Source organism: Cnephaeus nilssonii, assembly GCF_951640355.1.
Source record: "Cnephaeus nilssonii genome assembly, chromosome: 14".
Lineage (NCBI taxonomy): Eukaryota > Metazoa > Chordata > Mammalia > Chiroptera > Vespertilionidae > Cnephaeus > Cnephaeus nilssonii.
The window spans coordinates 3,601,696-3,623,915 of NC_137085.1; the positions used below are offsets into that span (position 1 = coordinate 3,601,696).

General features: G+C 49.2%; 1 protein-coding gene across 4 annotated transcripts in view; it reads right to left on the reverse strand.

Annotated features, from left to right (window-relative positions):
* NUP214 (nucleoporin 214) overlaps positions 1-22,220 on the reverse strand; it is an 89,950-nt gene that overhangs the window by 17,284 nt on the left and 50,446 nt on the right. For 3 of the 4 annotated variants that reach the window (XM_079790337.1, XM_079790335.1, XM_079790338.1), the window contains exons 26-31: positions 21,418-21,496; positions 18,609-18,699; positions 16,779-16,840; positions 14,463-16,283; positions 11,884-11,954; positions 3,424-3,580 (exon numbers count right to left, since the gene is read on the reverse strand). In XM_079790337.1, coding sequence (XP_079646463.1) covers positions 3,424-3,580; positions 11,884-11,954; positions 14,463-16,283; positions 16,779-16,840; positions 18,609-18,699; positions 21,418-21,496 — 2,281 coding nt within the window. The remainder of the gene's footprint in view (positions 1-3,423; positions 3,581-11,883; positions 11,955-14,462; positions 16,284-16,778; positions 16,841-18,608; positions 18,700-21,417; positions 21,497-22,220) is intronic. The other variant, XM_079790336.1, reaches the window with a different exon arrangement.

Below are 22,220 nucleotides of genomic sequence, written 5' to 3' on the forward strand. Positions count from 1 at the left end.
GGGCAGGGAGCCTTGTGAGCCCAACAGATTCCCATCAGCTGGCTTCTTCCTCCTCACAGGAGTCTCCCAGGCCCCGACACCAAGAAGGTGCCGAGGACGGCGCCATCCCTGTCCTCAGACATACGCTCAGACATACTCGGGAGGCAGAAGGTCCTTACTGTGGTGTGGACGGAAACGACCCCAGGGGTTCAGCGTGCCTGGGTACTGTCTCTGGGGAAGACAGGAAGAAACCTGTGCAGCGTGCGGGCCTCGGCATGCGGTGCTCACAGCTCGTCTCTCAGTCATCGCGTGGTTCCAGTCCCTCCTGAGGGCTGACCCTCAGTGTCACAGAGGGAGCTGCTGGAGGCTCGATGTGTGCTCAGATAACGTGTCTGCAAGGGGCATGTGTAATGCCAGGAGCAACCAGCACACCTGGGAGGGCTGACGTCGCTGCCAGGCCAGCAAGATCCCAGGGGGCAACGTGATGGAGCAGAGCCCTGGAAACACATCCAGACTGAGCTCTGGCTATGCCACTGGTACCTCCCTAAGTCCGCATCCAAAATGGGGCGGCCACTCGTAAGAGTACTGTTGTAAGAAGTGATCAGACCCCTCTGCTCCACGTCTCATCAAGGAACAGAACACGAGGGCCCCAGGATTCCGACAGGGAGTCACTGCAGGCCCCTGTGACCCTGAGGCCACGCTACCCACAGGAAGAGACTTACATTCACCCTTAAAGGACGAGCAGGTTCAGGTGTGTGGAGGGAGTAGCAGGGAGGATGTGTTGGGGGAGCTGAATCAAAGTCAGAAAAGTATGTTGGGGCTCTGGCCGGATAGCTCAGTTAATTAGAGCATCATCCTGATACGTCAAGGTTACGGGTTTGATCCCCTGTCAGGGCACATACAAGAAGCAACCAATAAATGCATGAATAAGTGGGACAACGAATCTGTCTCTCTCTCTCAAAAAAAAAAAAAAAGAATTAAAAATTGTTTTAAGAAAAAAGCAGAGCACGTTGGAGCCAGCTCAAGGAGCCCTGAAGTTCAGCCTAAGGAGGTGGGTTTTGCCGGCGGCGGCGGCGGGATGCTGCCACAGGGTTTGAGCAGGGATAGTGGCAAATAAAAGCAGAATCTTAAGCCACTCTCTCTGGTAAGGATTTCAGACCCCAGTGGGGAGACTGGAAGCAGGCGAGTTTGGAGACTACTGTCACCCCCAGGACGATGGGGAACACAGCCACTGTGCAGAGGCCGGAGAGAAGGGAAGGGCTGTGTGAGGCAGGGAGGAGCCGGACTGCCGTCCACAGCCCAGGAAGAGTGGTGCTCAGAGTGTCCAGTGCTGCAGTCCCCAAGGAGAGAGGCTGCCCGGCGATCTGCAGCCGCTTTCTTAGTTCTGGGCCTCTTATCCGTAGGCGACAGAGGCTCCTGTCTCTATCACCATCGAGTCCCACACTTAGTTTTTAAAAACAAAAAAAACGTTAAGTCGTTCCTGTACCCTTTCAGAGGCACTTCAATTTCCCCGAGGCACACAAGTCAACTGCTGGGGACAACCGCCCACGGTCAGGAGATGGAGACCAGCAGGTGTCTGGTACCAAGAATAGATGCGCTTATTTTAAACCAGAATCACAGAATTAGAAACACGGCGTGCCAGTGAACAACAGGCTGGGGAGCCACTGTTCGGCGTGCGCTGTAAACAAACACTCCTGCAGCCGCTGAGCGTGGAGCTGGGGAGAGGTTGCACAGCGGGCGCTCCTGAGCCGGCCCAGCCCCCGGGGAGAAGGCAATCCTTTGACAGGTAAGAGCTGTGGCTTTGAGAGATGAATCAGCCAGAAGGAAAGGAATTTTTTCAAGGATATGCCCCGCCTACGTTTTAACAAAATAGGCTAGTAACACAATCTCGCAGGAGATAACCTACCTGGAGGGTAAACCCACATTTCTAACGAGCATGTTACCAAGCGCCTGCTCGGTGCCAGAGGCTGTCTGGCACATCGTGTAAGATGTAGCTGAATTCCAGACCTGCCACTTCTGGCTTTGTGACAAAATAAACCTGGCAAGTGTGGCTCGGTGCTTGAGTGTCGACCTATGAACCAGGAGGTCACGGTTCAATTCCTGGTCAGGGCACATGCCCGGGCTGAGGGCTTGATCCCCGTGGGGAGTGTGCAGGAGGCAGCCGATCAATGATTCTCTCCCACCATTGATGTTTCTGTCTCCCTCTCCCTTCCTCTGTGAAATCAATGGAAATATATTTAAGAAACAAAACCCCCAAACAAATCACTGAACCACTGAGCTTGTTCTGATTGGGGAAAGGGAGAGTGCTGTGCAAGGACCGTGCTTTCAGTCTGTGCAGGGAGCCCTGAGCTCTGCCGACAGCTGGGGAAGGGGGTGGGGGGACACCCAGGGGTGGCTCTGGTTCTGACCCCTGCTTCTGACCCAGCTAGTTTTATCTGTCTTGCAAGTCAGGATTCTGCGTACGAGTTCATCTGCAGAATCAGTTTTTGAAAACTTCTAGACTCGATTTCTAAAAGCCCTTCATTCTAGGATTCTACCTTCTTCCTGGCAGGCTGCAGAACCAAACCTCCGGTGACATAATGGTACAGATGAAGAGGCACGTGTCTCTTGACCATGATCTCTCTTTTTATACTCCCAGTCGGACAGTGACCTTAAAATAACAGACCTGGGAATCCAGGGGACTCAGGAGTTGTTTTAGCTACAGGAGCTGACAGCACTGAGGAAGTATCTGTTCTGTCTGTGGGGCATGCGCTCTCGGTTCACAGAGGAGCCTTCTGTGTAGCATATTGCATGGGCGAAGCTAAGACTAAGAGGACAGGGCCTCAACCTCCCCTCTCAGCCCCATCAGCAGCAGGATATATATTTAAAGATTTAAGCCAATAAATTGCTTTCATTTCCAACCATGAAGAGACAGGTCAATAAAGTGCGTTAACAATGAGCTGGAGAAGGAAGTGCCAGCAGAGATGCGCTTCACTTGAAATAAGACAAAGAAGTAATGAAGGCTCCACTGTCGGGCGCCCCTTCGGACAGCAGCTGGGCTTAGAGTCAGTTCAGAGTGTGACACAAATGAAGCCCCAGACGTGCCCGCCCCAGCACACCCAGCGTGCTCGGCCGCTCGCACTTAGGCCTGTCGGCCCGCATCCATTCCAAGTCACTTCAATCTAATTCATTTCAACCCTCTCCCTGCAGCTCTGATGTCTTTCCGTGATTATACAGGACATGTCATTAAGAAACTAAAAATAAAAACCAAAATCCAACAGATCACACTGCCTTGGGGTAGAAATTTTACACTTGATCTTAGGCAAATGGCCGAGAAGCGATGGGGGTAGGTATGTTAAACGGTCCTTCTAGACCTTTCTGTCCTACACTTGTCCGCGAAGCGTTGATAACCATGAGGATGGCACTGGCATTTGGGGGGAGGGTTGGAGAACTTTCTCCACTTACTTGGGGTGGCTGTGGAGCCGAAGCCCCCGCTGGCCGCGCTGAATGGGTTTTTGTTGGCTGCGTCCTGGCTGGGTTTCCCTCCAAGGCCGCTGAAGAAGCCTCCCCCTCTTCCAGCGCCGCCAGACCCAAACACGCCGCCACTGGAGGACGGTGACTGCTGAAAAAGAAAAGGGGCAGGAAGCAGAGGGTGAGAGGTCACTGAGCGGCAGGCCACATCCGCGGACAGGAGGCGCTCACAGCTGGCACGAGCGGAAAAGCAGCCGAGGGCTGATTAGCTCTGGTGCGGATGCTCTCGCCCCCAGAGGAGCTGGGCTCTGGCACAGGGCCTTCCTGCACATGAAGTGCTCAGCAGCCCCCACTCGCGGCCCCAGAAAACATGACTGATGGTGGGTGGGAACTGAAACTTACACACATATATTTACTGGTTGATTTCAGAGAGAGGAAGGAAGAGGGAGAGAGAGACAAAAACATCAATGATCAGAGAGAATCACCGATCGGCTGCCTCCTGCAGGCCCCACACTGGGGATGGAGCCCACAACCCGGGCCTGTGCCCTGTGCCCTGACCGGGAATCAAACTGTAACCTCTTGGTTCATAGGTTGACAGTCAACCACTGAGCCACGCCGGCGGGCTGGTGGGAACTTTAAAGGTCTCTGCCCTGCTGCCTGCGGTCTCTGCTGACACGACGCCAGAGGCAGGAACGCCACCCCTCAAGAGTTCCTCCACGTGAACGGGTGTAGGAACATTCTTAGGATATCCTGGGCACCTTATTCCGATTCCTCTCGTGTTTGGCTGAACTCAGCAGCAACTGCTGCTCAGTGCCTATGCCGCCTTTTCTCCCGGTACGAGCACTTGTATTTCATAATGACTTTCCCAGGGCTGCGGAGACGGCTTAAATTAGCTCCATTGTTGAAATGGCGACCACAGCTGCATTCCGTCCAAGTGCGCAGATCCTGCCCGCGAGGACGCTGCTAACTTAGGGTGCGCTGACTCACAGCTGTGTCAGGCACCACGCTTGGTTTCTGTCTGGAAACTGGTTCTAGAAGGACCAGTGCCAGGTCTGCGGGACCATCAGTAGCAGAGCTCAGTGTGAGATGACGCCCTGGGCTGAGGATGGAGAATGCCATGGGCTTTTAGAACCGGGCTGCTTGTCCCAGAACCTTTCGGGCCTCCAATGCTGGGTGGAGTGGTGCAGCCCCCTCGCGAAATAAGGAGAATAAACGACTCTTCCCGCTCATTCGTTCCCTCGGCGTTTTGAGTGAATGGACAGTTACTACGTCCTCGTAATTGGGTTAGAGAGAATCCAATTGGTTTTAATTGCTAAAAATAATTGCTTTTAAAACTTTAAATTATGGAAACTCTCAAACATATACAAAAATCAGACAGAAGAGTATAATGAACCCTCTATATACCCATCACCCGGCTTCAGCAATTAACTCAGAGCCACTTGAGTGTTCCCTATACCTCCTTTTACTTCCCCTCATCCTTTATCAGTATGAAGAAAACCCAGTATCATTTCATCCACTGATTTTCCTACATAATCTCTAAAATATAAACCATAACCATAATACCATTATCGTGTCTAGAAAACGAACAATTCCTTTATATGATGAAGTAGGGAGTTAGTGTTCAAGATCCAGCCTTATATTGCCAAAAGAAAAGAGAAGAAAAAGAACCCAGCCTGAATCTCGTCGGGCCCCAGACCCAGCACCACTCCACAGGCCGCAGCAGAGGGCAGAGGAGCAGGGTAGGCTGGAGGCTCTGCGTGGGGCAGCAGCAGCAACCAGACCCCAGGGGACTCCAGGACACACACTGCTTCGTTCAACCACTGAATTATGAGGAAACATCCAAGGGAAAGAGACTTACGAGTCCTATCAACCAATCTCAATGTGTGAACATGACGTGATCCTAACTCGAAGAAACAAACGTAAGAGACATTCATGAGAATTCTCCAGGAAGCCATTTCCTAAATCATCTCTCCTGATTCGCTGCCCTGTCTTACTCTTTTCTTAGTCTTTAGAACAACCTGAAATTAAAGTGTTAATAAATAAAGGCTGATTCCCTCTGTGAAACAGGCACCTGGGTCTGTCTTACACGGAATTCTTGGTGAATGGTTAATTGGGTCAGCTGTGGTTCTATAAACCTACTCGCTAAGCAATGTCACTGTAACAATATTAACTCTTCTGATCCATGATCACCGGATGTCCTTCCATTTACTTAGATCATCGTGATTTCCTTTAAACAACGTTTTGTAATATTCAGAATAGGTTTTGCACTTCTTTTGTTAAATTTATTTTTAAGTATTTTAATTTTTGATGCTATCAGAAATGGAATTTTCTTAATTTTTAGATCCTATGCAAGTATATGGAAAATAATTGATTTTTATATATTGATCTTGTGTCCTACAAACTCACTGAGCCCATTTATTAGTCCGGATAGTTTTTCGCTGGATTCCTTAGGATTTTCCCCAGCGCATTATCTGCAGGTAGTTCTACTGCTGCCTTTCCAATTGGGATGCCTGCGACTTCCTTTTCTTGCCCAGCTGACCTGGCTGGAATCAGCATGTTCTCCTGAGGTTCACCCAGGCTGCTGCACGCAGTCCCTCCCGCTCGGCAGCTGAGCGCTCCACTGTGAGGACGCCGTGCTGACTGCCTCCGGGGGAGGAACAGCTGGCTGTCTCCGGGTGTGGCCCTGATCATCATCGTAAACAAAGCTGCAGGGACATTCTTATACCAGCCTTTCTGTGAACATGTCTTTTCTTCTCTTTTCGGTAAATACCTAGGACCGGATGGCCAAACCATAAAATCAGTGTGTATTTCACTTAAGGACCTGCCGATGACTCTCCAGTGACCACACGGTTTCACACTCACAGCAATGCACTCGGAGAGCTAGCGACAGTTCGTTCTTCAATTTCAACAATTCTAGCGGGTGTGAGGGAGTGTCTCACTGTGGCTTTAATTTGCATTTCTCTGATGACTAACAATGCTGAGCTGGTGTTCATGTGCTTATGGGCCACTCACATATCCTCTTTTGTAAAGTATCTGTCCAAGTATTTTGCTTATTTTTAAAACCGAGCTGTCTTTTTATTTTTGACTTATAATTCTTTACACATGGGTGGGGCACAAGTAGTTTTACAGTTGTGAGTACGTGAAAGTTTATTCTTGTATTATTATTTATTAATCAGTGTATTACTTTCCATATGTAAACCTACTTTAGCACCACACCGTATATTCTAGACGGAAGCCCTCTGGTTTGATATGTGTCATAAATATTTTCTTCCCGTCTATGACCTGCCTTTTCCTTTTTTATGGCAAGTCTTTGGATGAGCATTAGTTTGTAATTTTAATGAAGTCCAGTTTTTCCATTTTCTTCTTTTACGGTTAGTGTGTTCTGTGATCTAAGAAATCTTTGTCTACCTCATGGCTTCTCACGTGGCACTGCTGACATCTGGGCTGGGTAATTCTTTGTTCTGGAGGGCTGTGGGTGGTGAGCAGCATCGCTAGGTGCCCGGAGACTCCCCCACTCATGAGCACCAAACATACCCCCGACACTGTGCTTGTGAAATTCCCCTGGGGACGAGCCGGTGCTGCTCGAGAGCCACTGGCCTACTCCGAGGTAGCAAAGACTGTTGCTATGGTGGTCACATATTTCCTACCTCGTTAAAGCCACACAATCCCTTAAGTCCTCTTTTTTCTTTAGCTGCTTTAAAATTTACCAATTGTTTTTCAGACGCTTAACTATGATGGGTCGAGGTGTGGTTTTCTGGTCTTTATTCTGTTTGGGATTCACAGGTTCTTAGATTTGTGGATTCCTGTTTTTCAACAAACTTGGAAAAGATTGGCCACAGTTTCTTCAAATGTTTTTTTCTATCCCATCTGTCATCTCTTCTCTGGGACTCTGATCACAGACACGCTGGACTGCTGATACTGTTGCCTCTACGTCCTTTTTCCCCCGTCTCTCCGAGCTGCATGCTAGATAATTTCTGTTGACATGTCTTCAAAGGCCCTGTTCTTCTGCGGTATTCGCTCTGCTGTTAACCTGCCTAATCACATATTTCAGGTGCTAGATGTAAACTTCAGATACAGACCACTGCTGTCTATCCTATTTGTTTGCTGAGATTCCTATCAAACATTCCTTTATTTTCTTGTAAATCCTGGAGTACAATAGCTATGTTAAAGTCTTTGCCTGATAGTTCCAATTGTCTGGATCATCAACAGTTTGTTTCCTGCTATTTCCAAAATAGGATTCCCTTTTTGTTTTTGCTACTTCATATGTTAGTTATTTGGGGGGGGGGGGGGGGACGGTATACTGATCTTGTACATAAAAGACACAGTGTGCGGTGGCTGAAGAACACCTCATGCTTTTTCTGGAGAGAGGGAGCCCTCTTTTTCATCTGTGCCCTGAAGTGAGGAGGCCATCCTTCGGACTTCACTAAGCCTGAGCGGATGGGGACCAAGTGCCGCCTCTGGGTGGCCCATCTGTGCTCGGGGTTTAGGCCACGGGTCTCCTTCCGCACTGAGCCTGGGCCCGAGGCAGCTGGGCTGCAGCATTTGGACTCAACAGCTCCAGGCACGGGGAGTCCAAGTGGCCAGTTCTGTCCTTTTTCAGTCCGGCCCTGCCTTCCTTTTTCTCAGCAAAAGCGGGGGAGGGTGGCCACGGAGATTTTACACTCCACAAATTGCTGTTGTCCCTGCACATATTTCTTTCAGACCCCAATTTGTTTCTTTAAAACAAAACAATTATTGGGATGTAATTCATATACCTCAAAACTCACTGATTTAAAGTATATAATTCAATGGTTTTGGCAAAAAAAAAAATATAACATAAAACTTGCCATTTTAACCATGTTAAAATATACAACGCAGTGGCATTAATTACAGTCACAATGCTGTAGAACCATCACCACGACTTATTTCCAACATTTTCTCATCACCACACCAAAATTCGGTAAGCATTAAGTAATAACGCCCCACTCCCTCCTCCCCTGCCCTTCGGTCCTCTCTAGTCTAATTTTTGGCTCTATTAATTTACTATTCTTTTTCTGTTTTGAAAATAATTTTTTAGCTTTATTTTTTATTGTGGTAAACACAGATATTATAAAACTTACCACTTTAAGAGCACAATTCACTGGCATTAAGTACAATCACTGTTGTGCAACCATCACCACTATCCATTTTTAGAACTTTTTCATCATTTCAAACAGAAATTCTATACTCCTAACAATAATTCTCCATGTATGTAGTCATTCTTAAGCGATTACTTGTTATTTAACCTATCCTAAATGTGTCATATGAGTCAAACCCTATACCATTTGTTCTTTTAGAAGGGGCTTATTTTAACTAGCATCATGCAGTCAAGGTCTACCACATGTAATAGGAATCAGACCTTCATTCCTTTTGAAGGCTGAGTAATATTCCACTGTATGTGTATGGTCATATTCTGTTTATCCAGTCACCTGCTGATGGACACTTGGGTTGTTTCTCCCTTTTGGCCACTGCGAGTAACGCGGAGTCCCTGCCGTCAGTGCCTCTGGGTACATGTACCAACAGCATGTGCTCTCGAGTCTGGCCTCTTTCACGTAAAGCTATGCCTGCGGGATGCACCCACTTTGTTTCGTACAGGAGCGCTTTTTCTTTACTGCTCTCCAGTCTCCCCAGTATGAACACACCACAGTGACTCAACTCCTTCTCCAGCAAGAAGCACTGGGGCTGTTTCCTATGTTTGGCGTTTATGAACACACTATGAACACCTGACCACGTGCTCTGAACAAAGGCACTCATTCCCGCTGGCTCCACACCTCGCAGTGGATTTGCTGGTCCAACAGGGATTCTGTGTGTCTGGTCTGGATAGTACCCGGCGGTTTTCAAAGGGGGATTGAGCCCACATTAGCAACACGTGGGTGCTCCTGCTGTCTCGGCTTCACCAACACTGGGTGTTGTCAGCCTGTCCATTTTAGCCATGTTGGTGGAGGTATAGTTGTCTTTTCTTTTTGATTTGTATTGTTTATATATTCTGAATACAATTATTCTTTTGGTCCTACATGCTACAATTTTCCTGGTTCATGGCTTGTTTTATGCTAAAATTAAGAAAGCTGTCATTTTAACGAGGTCAAATTTTCCTTCTGCCTGAATAACTTTCTTTAGAATTTCCTTGAAGCCTTCTAGGCATAGATTCTTTCAGTATCTGTCTAAAAAAATGCTTTGATTCCATTACAGCCAATAAAGGTATTTTTTTGCTATGTAGACTGTCTCTAACTTTGTCATGGCCGAGAAGTGAGCTGTCAGTCCAACTCCTTTGAAAGTAACCTTTTTGTCTCTGAGTATTTTTAACATTTTATTTCCGTAATTCTGCAGCTTAACTATGATAGATCTTTGAGTCAATTTTCTTTTATACATTCTGCTTGGCATTTGTCTGACTTCTGAATCTGTGGCTGTTTTCTATTGGTTTTGGAAATTTCTGTCTTTTTCTCTTCTAATATCACCACACATTCTTTTTCTCTTCCTTCAGATTAAATGTATTTTAGAGTCCCTCTTTTAGGGTTTTTACTTTCTTTTGCATCTCCCATTTTTCTTTGTTCTCCATGAAGCAGACCAGACAACTTAATCTGAATTACCTTCTAGTTCAAGGGTCAGCCAACTATATATAGTCCACAGGCCAAATCCAATCTGCTGTGTTTTTGTAAGTGAAGCTTCACGGAAACAAATCATGCCCTCCAAGTCTAAATGTTTACTACCTGGCTCTTCACAGAAGTTTGCTGACCCCTGGTCTAGCATATGACTGTTCTCTTCACCTGGGTCTAATCTACTGGTATTAAATTTTACTTGTTATGTTTTTCTACAAGTTCCATTTGGTTCTTTTTCAAAGCTGCTATGACACTTCTTGCAATTTCCTATTCTTTATTGGTACTTTCAAGTTTGTCTTTCATTTCTTTTAAACGTGTAAAACACAGCTGTTTTACAGTCTAGGAAGTCTTTGCAAATGTATGTCTGACGTTTATTCTTGATCATAATTACTTGTTTCCCTTTATGACTAATTTAGGCCTGGAAATCAGTGTCCTTAGAAGTTATTTGATATGAGGAGAATATAACCAATAATAGTATGACAAGTTTATGTGGTAACAGATGGTTTCTAGACTCAGTGTGGTGAGCACATTGTAAGATAGACAAACGCCGAATCACTACGTTGTAACTGTACCTGAAACGAATGTAATACTGTATGCCAACTGTGCTTTAATAAATTTAATGATTTGAGGCCGAGAGTAAAGTTATTTTTCTTCAGTGTCTGCCATGCACCTGCAGACACCACCTCCCAGGACCACGCCAGGCCACCCGCATGCTGAGGCCGGTGAATCTGAGTCCCAGCTCATTGTGGGGAGGATCTCTCCCTTTGTGCAGAGCCTGGTTAGTGAGTTCTGCTCCTTTGCCCTTCCCAGTTATTAAAGTAGGAAATTCAAATTATAGTAGTAAGTGCTCTCAGGGCAAAACTGGGTTCTGTGTTCCACTCACTCCCAGAGGTTCCCTTTTTCTTTTAACGTGGCAAAACACCCTGTCAGCTTCTCAGTGCTTTAAAAACTGTGGTGTTTACGTTTCACCTAGCAGTTTAGCTGTTTTCCGTGGGAGCGTGATTGGAATGCTCGAACTGCCATCACCAGACACCGGAGCTGAGAGGTTTCACTTCTCTCTGCCAAGGATCCCTGACTAGAGCAAGGACTCCGACTTCAAAGGAAGAAGACGATACAAAAAATCTCTCACTGAAGATGTACAGAAACAAAGAATGTGCCCACCGCTTGATGAATATGGACAACACAACCCCCTTCAGAAAGTCAGTCATTGCCAATAAGTCCGAGTGCCTTTCCTCCGAAGGCCTCCTGATGCGGGTACAGTGGTCTAAAGCAGTAGCCTCGCTGGGTCCCCAGTGTCCTCACCTGTCACGTGGGGACAGTAACAGCATGTGCCTTCAGAAGCACTAATGATTACAGGAGTCAATTGTATAAAGCCCTACCACCACGCCCAGCACAGATAACCACTAGCTGGACACACTGAAATAGCTTAGGTCACCAAAAGAAGCATATTTTTCTTCTTTTTGTTTAAGTAACCATTTGGAAAGGTAACAACTGTTCTTAGGTCAATGACCTTAAAAAATACACACAAAAAAACAAAAATCAAGGCCAAGGAGTGGGTTTAGTCCGTGGCCCTCGTTTGCCAACCCCTGGCCTAACAGAACAGGCGGAAGATGGATAGAAATCAGGCGGTGTGCTTTCAAAGCAGGATGAAAATTATAGTGATTCTCTCGAATCAGAGGCTGAGACTTCCGTGTCCCTAAGTGAGCTAAGAAGGCGGGGCTTGAGGAGCACACAGCCTGCTTCCTGGGTTAGGTGGGCAACACAAACTGACTACAGTACCTGCAGGAAGGAGGATGGGGTGGGTGGAGCTGACGTGAAAGAGGCGAACATACATACTTACCTGGCCAAACACTGTCCCACTAGTATTGGCTGCTTGACCAAACAAAGAACCAGCATTATTGGACCCAAAACCTATAAAATAAAAAGAACAAAAGTCCAAATTGGAAGTCTTACAACAACAAAGTGGAGTTTTGTTTTTTTAGAATGGCTTTTTGGTATGCTAAGATAACCAACAATAAATCAGCCCATGAAGAAAATGTGGCTTCCTATCTAGGAAATGAAGAAAATGATCTACACTAATAAAAGAGTAAGCTGCAAATTGACCATAACTCGTGACGCCCACCAGCCAATCAGGAGTGAGTATGCAAATTAACCCAACAAAGATGGCGGGTTGATTTGCATACACAGGCGCCAAGCGACTGGGGGCGTTCCGCACCACCCCAGCTGCTCAGGGCCTCTGGACAGCACGGGAAGGCGGAAAGGCGGCTCCAGGCTGGAGCGAAAAGGCGGCTCCGGCTGGAGCGAAGGCAGTGCCAGCAGCCAGGGGAAGGAAGGCCCATTCTTGCACGAATCTTCGTGCATCGGGCCTCTAGTTTGTAAATAAGAATCTTTTTGCATTGCTAACACTTTATAATCCTATATAATAAAAGGGTAATATGCAAATTAACCATCACTCCGTCACAAAGATGGCAGCACCCATAGCCACAAGATGGTGGTGCCCAGTCCTCTCAGCCCCACCAGAGTCCCCCAGTCCCGGGGGGGGGGGGGGCAGCCGCTGAAAGCAGGCAGCGTGAGCGGCCTGACGGAATGCTTGCTTTGTCACCATGGCGACGAGGCAAGTGTTCCACACCAGCCGTGGAGGGCCTCTGGGCAGGGGGCACAGAGTTGCTGGGGGGGTGGGGCGTGTAGAGGGGGCAGGAGAGAATGCTTGCCTTGTCACCCCAGCAACAAGGCAAGTGTTCCGTGCTCAGCCACGGATGGGCCTCTGGCCAGGCCAGGGTGCAGATGGGCCTCTGGGCCGCAGAGAGCCTCTGGGCAGCGGGCGGAGCAGCCAGGCCTCGCAGAGAGCTACTGGTGCACGGATTCGTGCACAGGGCTACTAGTAGTATTTATAATAGTATAATAAATTCCAAAGTCTCAAGGGCTGAATCCTGCCTCCTACCGAACCCCAGGGGGTAGGCACCAAGATGGTACACTCAGAGCAGCTGTTCCCTGGACTTCACTGCCAACAAGTCTTCCCAATGACTGAACGTCATGAACATTTCTACTCCCCGGTTTCCTCCAACCTCAAAGACCAGATTCATGCAGGGCAGTTTATCTTTCTTTGGCGTGGCACAACATGGCTGAGGGGCTGGGCTGAGCAGGGCCTGGGGAGACCAGGCAGAGCTGCATGTTATCACAAGCGCCCTGTCAGGAGTAGAAAGCAGGAGTTCCATTCTCATTCTGTCCTTGGTCGAGGCGGGGAGCTCAGGCAGTCTCCACTCCTGCCGGGGGTGGAGGGACTGCCCAGGGACCGATCCATAGCTACTGTGTGAAAGATTTCTTCAGAGGCTTGTGATCGTGATGAGGTAGTTTGATTGCACGTGTGTATGAGGGACTCTCAAGTGTTGACTGAACAAAGGATGCACTGGAGATGGTGTAACACCGACTCCCTCCGAGACTCACAGGGCCTCTTCCCTGCCCGTTCTCTAGATCACATGATCACATTTCCCATCACTCCCATCGGGCACCTGGCCTCTTCACAGGCCATCAAGTGGGTTTTAAAACTGTCTTTCCCACTGTGTCCTTGCAGCCAAATGCAGTGGGAGATGAACAGACATTTGTTGAAGAAAGGAAAGAAAAGATCTCCTTTCTAAAAAACTATGAACCATTTTCAAATAAATTATCACCAAAGGAATGAGTTAGCAGTTCCTGCCTACCAAGAAATCAACAATCCTTGTTTCCCCCAGAGCCTACTCGAGGAAGAAATGCCTTTCATAAGATAACTATCAGAGAGAGGCTTAGGAAAAGATTTTCAAATTGGTCCGCCTATTACTAACTTTTAGAAGTAAAAGGAGCTGTTAAAATGAGATAAGCAATAGGGAGGATTATGTTTTACGTTTAAATATTTTAAGATTTGTGTTTTTTTTTTTTTTTTTAAATTACAACATTGAAAATAGAACAAAGCCAACTTTTCAAATGTCGGTATCTGCCCTCTGGCGGGAAGTCAGCGTGGAGGAAGCAGGCGGGCTGGCAGGGCGTGGCCCGGGAGGAGCGGTGCAGTGCCGGTTCTGCGAGCACTCACCGCAGGGATCGTCCGCTTACGGCCTGACAGTTTGGGCATACTGACCTCCAAAGTACCTTCTGATTTAAAAATTTCCTATTTCTGAGTCACTCATTACTTGCTGACCTTAAGCTTTATTTTTTAACCATGAACTTGGCACCCTGGTGGCTGGGAGAGGGGAGAACTTCCTGAGAAGCAGAACTGGACTGACAGTGACTCGGCCAAAGGTGTTCCCCAAACACCAGCACCCTCGCTCCCTTCTGGACTTCAGCTGTTTTCATTTTCATTTCATTTAATTACAAAGGTAGTATGGTTTGCTGCCAAGGTTTCAAACACTGCAGAGGAGAGTAAGATAAAAATCTTCCAGCAATTCTTACCTGACGCTTGACAGAAGCTGAACCCAGAGGATGATGCTGTCGTGGTGGTGGCCGAGGTGCCACCAAACACAGAGCTTCCTTGTCCGAAGCCCGGGCTCTGCCCAAACGCAGGCGGGCTGCTCTGGCCGAACACCCCTGCGCCGGTGTTGGCAGAAGACTGGCCGAACGAGAAGGAGATGGAGCTGCTGGCGCTCGAAGAGGCACCGAAGACGTTCCCGCTGGTGGACGTGGAAGGGGCGGACCCGGACTGCCCAAAGGCGGACCCGGAGCTGAAGCCAGGCTGGCTGAAGGAGAAGCTGCTCGCGGGGCTGCTTGTCGACTGCCCGAAGGCCGGGGCCTGCCCGAAGGCCGTCTGCCCGAAGACCCCTGTGGCCGACGTGCCAAAAGCTGGGCTGCCGAACCCCGAGCTGCTGGCTGGCGGCGTGGCGGTGGCCGTGCTGGCTGTGCTGCCCGTCTGCTGCCCAAACAGGCTCGGGGCGGTGCTGGCTGCCGCCTGCCCAAACACGGGGGTGGCCGAGGGGGTGGAGGCCGTGCTGCCGGGGAGCTGGCTGAAAGCGGAGCTGGAACTGGCAGCAGGTGGCTGAGTGAAGACAGAGGAACCAGAGGTGACAGTGCCAAACGCCACCGAGTCCGCAGCGGGGCTTGGAGCGGGGCTGGAAGCAGCACCGGCGGTGGGGGGGGCACTTGGTGCTTCCGCGGGCACAGGGCCTGCACTCGGGGTTGGAGCTGCGGTGACAGCCGGCTGCCCAGGCGCGGAAAGGGACGGAGGAGAAGCTGGTTCCGTCTTGACGTCAGGGACCCCGGTGGCGGCTGCCGTGGCCTCTGCAGAAGGTGCTGGGAGACTGGAACTCGGTGCCGCGGCGTCCGGGCTGCTGCCTGTGGGCTGGGCAGAAGCGGGCTCCTTCTTCACGGGGTCGGGGGTTTGCAGAGGAGCCTGGGGAAGCGGCGCTGACTGCTGTGGCCCCAGAAGCGAGGCTGCTGACGCTGAGGTCTCACTGGTGCCCAGCTTCTCGGACAAAGATGGGGATGGCGCCTCCTCTGAGCTTTTCGCAGAGGGCACAGGCAGGGTGGGAGCAGACGCTGAACTGAGGAGGCCACCGAACGACAAGGTGGAGAACGATGTGGGAAGGGGAGTGGCAGTGGTGGCCGGAGGTGGGGCAGATGGGGGCGCTGTACCACCCGTGGGCTGACTCCCAAATGAAAAACCAGTCTTGCTGCCACTCAGAGAGATCCCGCCAAAACCGAGGACCCCCGAGGCCCCTGCGCTGGGGAGGGGCAGGCTGCCAAAGACACCAGGGGAGGCACTGCTGGTGCTGGTGCTGGCTGCTGGCGCCACCGTGGCGACGGTCACAGAGGAGGTCAAGGGAGGCTCCGCGGGCTTCCCCAGCGCGGGAGGGCCACTGAAGTTAAACGCCGAGGAGACGAGGGGAGTCTTGGCTGGTTGTGCGCCACTCAGGCTGGTGGAGGGAGCCTTACTGGCTGGCTTTGTGGAGTCCTCTGCTGGGCCGACCCGCAGTCCTGAGAAACTCCCCAGAGTCTCGCCAGCCAGAGAGCTTGGAAAGAGGAGCTCCCCCGCCTTAGACGGCGCAGCTTCCAACTTGCTGGGAGGGGTGGAGAGAGCAATTCCAGGGGGGGCCGCAGGCCGGCTGCCCGGTGGAGCCGGCTCTCCTGCGGGAGCACCGGCGGCTCCGGTGGTGGTGGGCGCTGCTGTCACTGTGGAGGGAGACGAGCTTTCGGGGGTGGCCTCAGATAAAGGTTTGCCTCCCCCACCGAATGGGAATGTGTCCGGCTGGCTGGACTCTTTAGCAGGGGGTGCTGCCCCTAGTAAGACAAAGAAATTAGGAGATGAGTCGGATTTAGCAGAATCTGACCCGGCGCATCTCGGCTGACTATTTCTAAGCCAGTCTCTCTCTCCCCCTCGATGCAGTCAGGGACGGCTGGTTCCCACAGCGGCCTCCTTGAGTGGGGAGGCCAGAACGGATCCCTCGGTCTGAGCCATCTCACTGGGGTGAAAAGCACAACTATTCTTTCCATGACCATTAAGTCACAACAAACACACCACATCTAGAATACAAGAAATTAACACATTCTCCCAAAAGAGAAATAAACGGGCGTCTCCCCTTACTTTTCCCTGTGCTTCCCTCGGGGGCATCCCTGGCAGGGCCAGCTAGGGACCAGCCGGCTCTAGTGGAGAACACCGCCACGCTCACTGCAAATGCTCTAGGCAGGACTCCGAGCAAAAGGTCAGCACATGGGTCAGAACCCCGGCCCGTGCTCGGGGCACACAAAGGTCATGCTGTGCAGCAGAGACGGTACCTGGTGCGGCAGCGAAAGTGGACGACGGTGTCGGCGTGATCATCCCAAAACTAAAGCCAGTCCTGGGGAGTGGGAGAAGAGAGGTTAACAAGGAACCGCCCCAAGGCCCCCCCGCCCCCACAGTCAGTCTTACATCTTGTAATGCACTCACACGATCTCTCTCCAGGAACTTACAATCTCAGATACACAACAGAGGAAGAGCACATTTCTGCGGAGCAGTAAGCCGCCCCAAGACCTAAGCTGGGAGAGGCCATCTGCGGGGGAGGCAGAGGGGGCAGCATGGGAAGCCCGGAGGGATGGCTGGGCTTCCCGGGCAGAGGTTCGGGAGGGGACCTAGCTCAAGGAAGACAAGGGAGGAGTGGAAACACATAGGGATGTGCATGGGGAATGGCGACGAGAGCGTGGGCCGCCTGGTGAAGGAGACAGGACAGGCCGGCTAGGGAGAACCTCTCATAACCCACCCCAACATCACAGAGCGGGTCAGGACCGTGCCGCGTTACAAGGGGACACCATGGGGAGCCTGACATGGAAGCCACTGTTTCTGCGGTTCTGACACAACCGTTGGACCTGGGTGGGGAACACTTGGTTCAGAAACTTTTCTGACGCCTTTCATGTCCTCTCTCTTTCTGTACTTCTTCTCTGCACTGGGAGTAAGGACACCACCGCCAAGGAAAAGCCAGTCCAAGAGGGAGCCAGAATAGACTATTCCATGGGATAAAAGCTCAAGTAGCAAATTTAAATCAGTCTAGTTTTAAAATATAAGGGACCTCCCGGCCAGTGTGGCTCAGTGGTTGAGCACTGACCCATGAACCAGGAAGTCACAGTTGGATTCCAGGTCAGCGCACATGCCTGGGTTGCAGGCTCAATTCCCAGTGTGGGGTGTGCAGGAGCCTGCCGATCAATGATTCTCTCTCATCAGTGATGTTTCTCTCTCTCTCTCCCCCTCTCTGAAAGCAATAAAAATTTATTAAAAAATATTAAAATATAAGGGGCCAAGCATATCAAATGTAGTAAACAATGTAAGAATTTAGGTTTTTCTTACCCATCATGGCTTTTGTCTAGTGGAAAAAGACCATCTAAAATGTTGTGTTAAACATTGTATCACATTTAAGAAAAACCCTTTTTCTCTGTCTCAACCTTGGTGAAGAAATTTTATATAAAGAGATAAGCCACTGACCCAATGACCCAACCTTTTCAGCTTATTTTAGAAATGGGAAGAAGATTATCAGTTCACGAGGTAAAGGTGAATAATTAGCGTTTAAAAGATGCACTAGCTCCTGGCACCACCTACTTTTTAAAATCTGCTCCCCACTACCATTGGGGAGTGTAAAACATGATTCGCCATGAAGAGAAAATAAGAACGGCAGGTTTCACCTCTGCCGCACAGTCTATCCCACCTCCGCGGGGAGAGGATGCTTGGCAGTTTTCAGAGCTCAGTGTGAGCACCTTCCCCAAGCTGATGTCCTTGCCGCCTCTCAGAAGTTTAGTGCGTTGACCTCTCAGATCAGTAAAGCCAATCCCAGCGTCGGTCTAGTCCCCAAACGGTGCCAGAATGAAAACAGCTCAGCATGATAGACTAGGCCAACCATGGAAGTTGGCACAGACCCATTACCCAAAGAAAATGAGGCTCATCCTGTAATAACACATGTATATACTTGAATCGAAAAGGGGAAATAGATTCCTATCAGGACATGAAGCTAATATCAGATGTATTACTGCAGTGATAAGAAGTCTGGGCTCATGCACATTTGATAAGCATCTTACTGACCATGAGATTTGGGGAAGCTATCTGGTAAGTGACTTCCCACAAAACGTAAGCTTATTACTGACCCTGATGAAGAAAATGAGAACGGCTTGCTGAACTGCCCGACAGAAGATGGAGTAGAAGTCACAGCGGTTTCTATCTTGGTTGCCCCTGGCCCTGAAATCAGGAAAAAAAAAAGAACATTACAAAAGCCAGTTAGAAACACGGTTCCAGTTTGTAATCCTTGCAGCGCGGCTGTGTGGTGCACAGAGAGCGGGCCCCAGGCCTGCAGGCCCAACGCGCATCCCATACAACCAAGGGGGGAACGGGGCCTAAGTCACTCTCAAGGTCTCAGACCTTGCCCTTTGGCTCTGTCACGTTAATTCCAAACCAAGACCGCCACAACCTCCTTCCCAGGAAAGAGATCACAATAATTCTAGTGCAGGTGAAATGTAAAGCTTTAAAAGTAGCTTGATAACTACTGAAAAGTAATATATACCGAAAGGGAGAAATCCAAAGGAAATGGGTTAGAGTGACCTCATGTTACTGGTGTTCTCCCTCCGTTTCTGTATTTTCCATAGCAGTATTTTTGCATTTAACAATCACAGCTTCCTTTTTTAATTATGGAGGTAATAAGATGGCTGTAACACAGGGACGCGCAGAAAGTTAATGCAATCCATCATCCTCCCCACAGTCACCCTCACTGCTACTACTTGTTAACAGTTGGGGTGTTATCTTCAGTCTTTCCCAATTACTCTACTTTCAAAGGGGGAAGGGAAGGAGAAAAGCACATTTAAAGAAGCCCAAACCAAACCATAAAAATGTAATACTTTCTGAGTGAGTATAGCGTAAACATCACAATATAAAACAATGTGCTGTGGACAAGGACACTCAGTGCAGCGCTGCTTACAATCCGAAACCTCAGGGAGAACCTAACTAGCAGCAGAGCTGGGGGCCATGGCAGGAGGGAGAGCTGCGGCAGCTCTGCGAACATGACCAGGATGCTGAGTATGGAGGGGAGGGGGCGTGAAGGGGAGAAAGGGCCACTGATGAATACAGACAGGCTATGCCTAATTTTGTTTAAAAAACCAACAATGAAGTAACCTCAGGAGATACATAGCACATCATTGAGGGTTATCATCTCTGGAACGTGGGACTTAGCGGGCAGCTCTCACTTGCTACACTATCTATCTCCAATAGACTGGCCCGGCCTGCGCCATCTCGCAGTCTGGCAGCCCTCGGGGCATATCGACGGAAAGCCAGCAGCTGGACATCCTTAGTGCTGCCACAGAGGCAGGAGAGGCTCCCGCCATCACAGCTGCGCTCGCCAGCCGTGCGCCCAGCTTCTGGCTGAGCGGCGCTCTCCCTGCGTTGAGTGTCTGCCCCCTGGTGGTCAGTGTGTGTCATAGCGACCGGTCCGTCTGCCATTTGGTCAATTTGCATATTAGCCTTTTACTATATAGAAAGAGAACTCTTCTACTGAGGTTTCAGATACACTTTTTTTTTTAAAGGAAATTTTGGGCAAATTCTTAAACAGTATTTCTTAGGGACCCCCCCCACCCTAAAAAAAAAGTCCTATTCGTTTGCTTCTGCAGCGAGTGGATGCAGAAGCAAACACCTAGCAATGCAAGAGTACCTCAGTCACCACTCGGTGCCCCTCTCCAAAGCCCCTTTGCCAGTCATGCTAACGGCGTAAGACTTGCACGAAGCAAGGGCCCTTCGAGCCCCTCATCTTCTCTTGAGGAGTAAAAAAGCTCTCCATGAAGTTCTTGAAAGAAGTTAGGATAAATGATATTTCAAAATACTTTTCTAAGATACTAGACAGAAATAGAAAGAACTTGCTTAACTTGATTCAAAAGTCTCTGATAATTCTACTGAAATTCTCCTCTAACGTGAGGCTTTAGATCCTGGTCCAGAAGTGCTGCACACCTTCCTCTCATGTGAGGCAGACTGTAACAACTGTGGCCCTGCCTTAATCCACATTCTAGAATACAACTCTGGTTACACAGTAATGGTTTTTCTGCTGAGTGCAAGGAACATTTAGTGAAGATAAACCCAATGTCCAACAGAAAGCATGATGACAGAGACAGTTGGGTGGGTGTATGACTGAGGGGTCTGGAAAGCGGTCTGCTGGCGTGTGAAGCTCAGCATCTCTACCAGAATCAGCCTGAAGACGCACTGGAAACCACGGATCAAAAGCAAGGCCGGAGTCGAATGTGACAACGCCGGACTGCGGGCGGCACAAGATCTCTGGAGCAGAAGGCACACAGGCCACAGCAAGTGGGCGACAGAACAGCAGCCAACAAAAGGGGGGCTGAGGAAGATCCCGTATTGAGGTTCAGTAACACAAAAGCATACTCCTGCCTCAGGTGTCCCTGGGCAAGTGGATGCCTGGTCCAAGACCGATGGTAAAACTAATCTTAGTAAATAATTCTGCTTGAGTGAGTGTTGAATGTACACGAAGTCAAAACATCTTTTCATATTGACATTACATCTACTTTGAACTCTCACATTGTAAGAGATCATTTTACTTTCCTTTAACTAGCTTTTGAATTGTCATTGTGGACTAAGAGTTTTTATTCCTTTTAGAAGAAACTGAGTCCAATGTTCCGATCCACCCCTCTCTGAACTGGTCATCCATAAGCAGGTGAAGACAACGCTACGGCCCCTTTTAAGAAAAACTTCAACAGGAAAGTTTCGCCCACCGCTGTCCAATTTCAGACGTGAGCAGCTGTGGAAGGGCCACTAATGTCCTGAGATTCTTCCCCAGCCAAGGCCGTCCGAGTGTCTCTGCACTTGGCCTCCTCTGCTGGCTGTCTTTGTGATCCAGAACCGTTACCTAAGCTGGAGCAGTCTTTCACCTTTATTTTAACTAAAACAAAAATGCAAACTGACCTGAAGCTTTATCACCGGATGACAATTGACCGGAGGCTGATGTGGGCCCAGACAGCTTTAGGGAATTTATTAGCGATCCCTACAAGAGAACACAAGCAAAACGTACGTGGTTAACCATCCTCTGGAATAAAGGAACATGTAAAATGATAACACAGTTTATAATAAACAAGCATAAACCCATTTATTTAGTTTAACATTTTTTTTTTTAGTTCCAAGGTAAGTCAATATTTTAATTGTCTGACACATGTAAGATCATATCAGAGCATGGAATATTCATTCTGCAAGTGACCAGGAAGCAGGGCCATGCCCGTCTGTCTGTGGCTATCTTCTCGGTGCCCCGCACAGGGCCTGGCACACAGAAGACACTGGAATATTTGGTAGACGAGTGAAAGAAGCAGTAAGTGAGTTAAATGGGTTCTGGTTCTCAAAACATTTATACTGAAGTGAAAAAGCAAAACTGTTTGACTGGTATCCACCTCCAGGCAACATTTCTTTACTCTTGTTTGTTACGAGTGATGCCTTTCCCTGTGTCCTCCAAGGTGAACGTGGAAACTTCCAGAAGAGGGACCAAATGCTAAATGCTTAAATGTCATTTAAGTCACAGCAAAGAAGGGACAGAGAGCCATGCCTGAGAACTCACAATCGGCAAGTTCCGGTGTTCAACCTAATACCACCGCCTCAGAGGAGGGTGGCAGAGCACCCGGCTTCTCAGGGGAAGCCGCAGCCACGGCCTGGCCTACCTTTCAGCCATCTTCTATTATTTAACTGCTGACAACATAACCTATTTTTGTAGGAGACAATGT